This window comes from Pygoscelis adeliae, unplaced genomic scaffold (genome assembly GCF_000699105.1).
Source record: "Pygoscelis adeliae isolate BGI_AS28 unplaced genomic scaffold, ASM69910v1 Scaffold121, whole genome shotgun sequence".
In the NCBI taxonomy this organism is placed as follows: domain Eukaryota; kingdom Metazoa; phylum Chordata; class Aves; order Sphenisciformes; family Spheniscidae; genus Pygoscelis; species Pygoscelis adeliae.
In genome coordinates, this window is record NW_008824359.1 from 7,124,301 (window position 1) to 7,127,722 (window position 3,422).

The following is a 3,422-nucleotide window of genomic DNA, read 5'->3' on the forward strand; positions in this document are numbered from 1 at the left end:
CCTCATCCTGGCACAGCTGGGAATCCCATTCTTCCTGTAGGTCTCAGCTTGCCCAAAGACACCTTACGTTGTGTTGGATACCACGGTTTCTGCTTCCATTCAAAATCCTGCCCAGAGCCGTTTGCCGCGTTTGGAACTTGCTCTCGGCGTCAGAAAACCTGCTGCATAGGTATGTGTGGAAACTCTGCCCAGGCAGGCAACATTTGGAGAGGAGATCACTAAAGTCAGCAAAACACACTCTTGCTCTGCCTCCAAATGGCCTAAGCCACCTCCTCCCATCTACAAAGATGGACCTGGTTGTTCTTCCATTAATGGCAGCATGGAGCACAGGAACAGAATTGCCTTTTTGGGCTGGCCAAATACCACGTAGCCCAATGTCCTGTCTCCAACAGAACAGATGCCGGGGGAAAGAAAACAAAAATTGTGGCCCACACAGAGTCCTCCTTCCTAGATATATCTTCCTATAACCATCTGTTGGGGGACTGCTGGCTGCATCCACACTGGTATGTTTAATAGGTGCCAGCTGACCTCTTCCCCATAAATTTATCTAATCCTTTCTGGACTTGCTTATTTTTGGAGCTCCCCAATAGTCAACGTATATCATTAAGTCAATACATGCTTTATAGTCAACTGTGCTAATCAGACCTAAGTTTCATCTGATCCAGCATTCTGTATCTGTCTGTGGCCAGAAGTGGATGTTTCTATACAGGTACTCTGTGTGTGTAAAATAAGTATTAACCACAACCATACAATTACACTTCCTTATATATTCTCCTGGCTTTCATGAATTTGCAGCTCAGGACTTTTAGATTTAAGCATCTTTGTGTTTAAAAGTCCTTACTGAATTTTTCCCCCTTAGATTAGGAATTCCTTGTGTTTGTTTTAAAACCTCTTCACTCATAATTTTATTTAGTACCACCTACTTCTGTACTGCAAATGAAATGTAGTGATTCTTCATCCACCTTCTTGTCCTGGTTTCAGCGGGGATAGAGTTAATTTCCTTCCTAGTAGCTGGTACAGTGCTGTGGTTTGAATTTAGGATGAGAATAATGTTGATAACACACCGATGTTTTAGTTGTTGCTGAGCAGTGCTTACACTAGTCAAGGACTTTTCAGCTTCCCATGCTCTACCGACTGAGCAGGCTGGAGGTGCACAAGAAGCTGGGAGGGGGCACAGCCAGGACAGCTGACCCCAACTGGCCAGAGGGACATTCCATACCATGGGACGTCATGCTCAGTACATAAACTGGGGAAAGCTGGCCGGGGGGGCCGCTGCTCGGGGACCGGCTGGGCATCGGTCGGTGGGTGGTGAGCAATGGCACTGTGCATCACTTGTTTTGCATATTCTTTTATCATTATTATTATTATTATTATATTTTATTTCAATTATTAAACTGTTCTTATCTCAATGCACAAGTTTTCTCACTTTTATTCATCTGATTCTCTCCCCCACCCCACCGGGGGGGAGAGTGAGCGAGCAGCTGTGTGGTGCTCAGTTGCCAGCTGAGGTTAAACCATGACACTTCTTCATACCTTTACAATATCCCTCCTTCAGTTGTTTATTTTCCAAGCTGGTGGGTCACAAATTCCTCTTTTTACAGAAGTGCTCTGATGACCCCCATAGTTCTTCTTTGTGTCCTTGCTTTTTGAGACACAGTAACCAGAACTTCATGACACTTTCCATGTATGAGTTGGTTCAGATGGTGATGTAATGTTATGTTTTCCATTTTGCCTTATATCCTTTTCATTGCAGACACGACATCAAACTTCCATACTTGTCAAGACGAGAGGGGTCACTGTGTACCTCCAGAAATCAAATGTCTGCAAGAGCAAGTGGGACTTTGCCCTTATAGAGAATGGAAGTGCTGCACAGAAGTGTAATAAAGACCTCACTGAATTGCAGAAAACCACAGAAATGTACAGACAAGAAAACAAACAATTTTTCTTCCTAGTGTTGTAGAGAAGATGCCTGGTTTTCTCAACATGCAAAGTGTATAATTAACTAGAGGTGACATGTTTCTTTATATAACAAAGGCAATAAATACTAAATAAACAGGTATAACAGTCACAGAATCATAGAATCATTAAGGTTGAAAAAGAGTTCTAAGATCATCGAGTCCAACCATCAACCCAACACCACCATGCCCACTAAACCATGTCCCTAAGCGCCGCATCTACCCGTCTTTTAAATACTTCCAGGGATGGGGACTCAACCACTTCCCTGGGCAGCCTGGTCCAATGTTTAACCACTCTTTCAGTAAAGAAATTTTTCCTCGTGTCCAATCTAAACCTCCCCTGGTGCAACTTGAGGCCATTTCCTCTCGTCTTATCACTAGTTACTTGGTTACTAGTCGTATACGTATGGAAAGAGGCAGAATGTCTATTACACCCACACAGAGAAATCCACAGAAACTTTGCTGTAACGTCCTTAGAAACCACATCCCCTCATAATCCAAACCTCACCTCTCTCTCTTTTCCGTCTTCCTTTCTTCCTTCCTTTCCTTCCTAATAGAAGGAAAGACAATGTCTTTTCCTTCTATTAAAGTGGAAACAAGCACTGTCCAACTGGCATGGTCAGGCCATGTCTACACTATTCAACTCCCATTCTCCAAAGCAGGATGCCAGTCCACTGCTCTTCCCCGCCTCCCTATTTCTATCAATAAACTGCACCCACTTGAGCACAGGTACCACCTGTGGGATGTCTTCATGTGTGACTGGGCAAATCTATTTAAAACTGCCTATCTAAAACCATTTTACGCAGTCTGTGCTTCCCTCTGTGGTGAGTTTGAATTTATTAACTGCAGAAGTTTCATTCAAAATGTAGACAAAAAAGTGTTTGCTTCCCAGCATCACATCTCCATGTGCTCAGCAGCTCCCAGTCATGACTGCTGGCTTTCTAATTTATCCAGGTGAAGGCTGAGTAGCTGGACATCTTTGCAGAGGAAAATGAGAAGGGGTGGCATCTGACTCCCAGCCACCCAACAATGACCCTCGGAGCACAAGCTGTGGCACCTTACTTGGATGGGAGGAATTTCAAGCCCTTCCCACACAGGACAGAAAGCCCCTTGCAGCAGCAAACTTCCATCATCCTGTTTCTCAACAGCTGAGATATCCTTTCCTCTGGCCTGAACTAATGCAAATGGCTTGTTCACGTGCCCACCACACACTTCAGAGAGGTCAGTCTCTAAATCAGTGTGTTAACCATCATCCTAGTCATCCTAGGCCGCTCTTCTGGTCTACAGAGAGCAACAGATCCACCAGCAACGTCATTACACTCACCCCTCACTGACCAAAGAGTGACCTCCCTCTTAGTCAGCCAGCATTTAGACAGGTGAGATGACCTTGGTCTAACACTTTTTTCCTCCATTCTAAAGATGTGTAAAATGATATTGACCTCCGCCAATGGGAGAACTTTATTTCCG

General features: G+C 44.3%; 1 protein-coding gene across 1 annotated transcript in view; it reads left to right on the forward strand.

The window, feature by feature from the left end:
• The window catches only part of LOC103913226 (gallinacin-11-like), a 2,865-nt gene extending 984 nt beyond the window's left edge, over nt 1–1,881 (forward strand). The window contains exons 2-3 of the mRNA XM_009319699.1: nt 41–169; nt 1,754–1,881. Of these exons, the coding sequence (XP_009317974.1) occupies nt 41–169; nt 1,754–1,881 (257 nt within the window). The remainder of the gene's footprint in view (nt 1–40; nt 170–1,753) is intronic.
• The last annotated feature ends 1,541 nt before the right edge of the window (nt 1,882–3,422 follow it).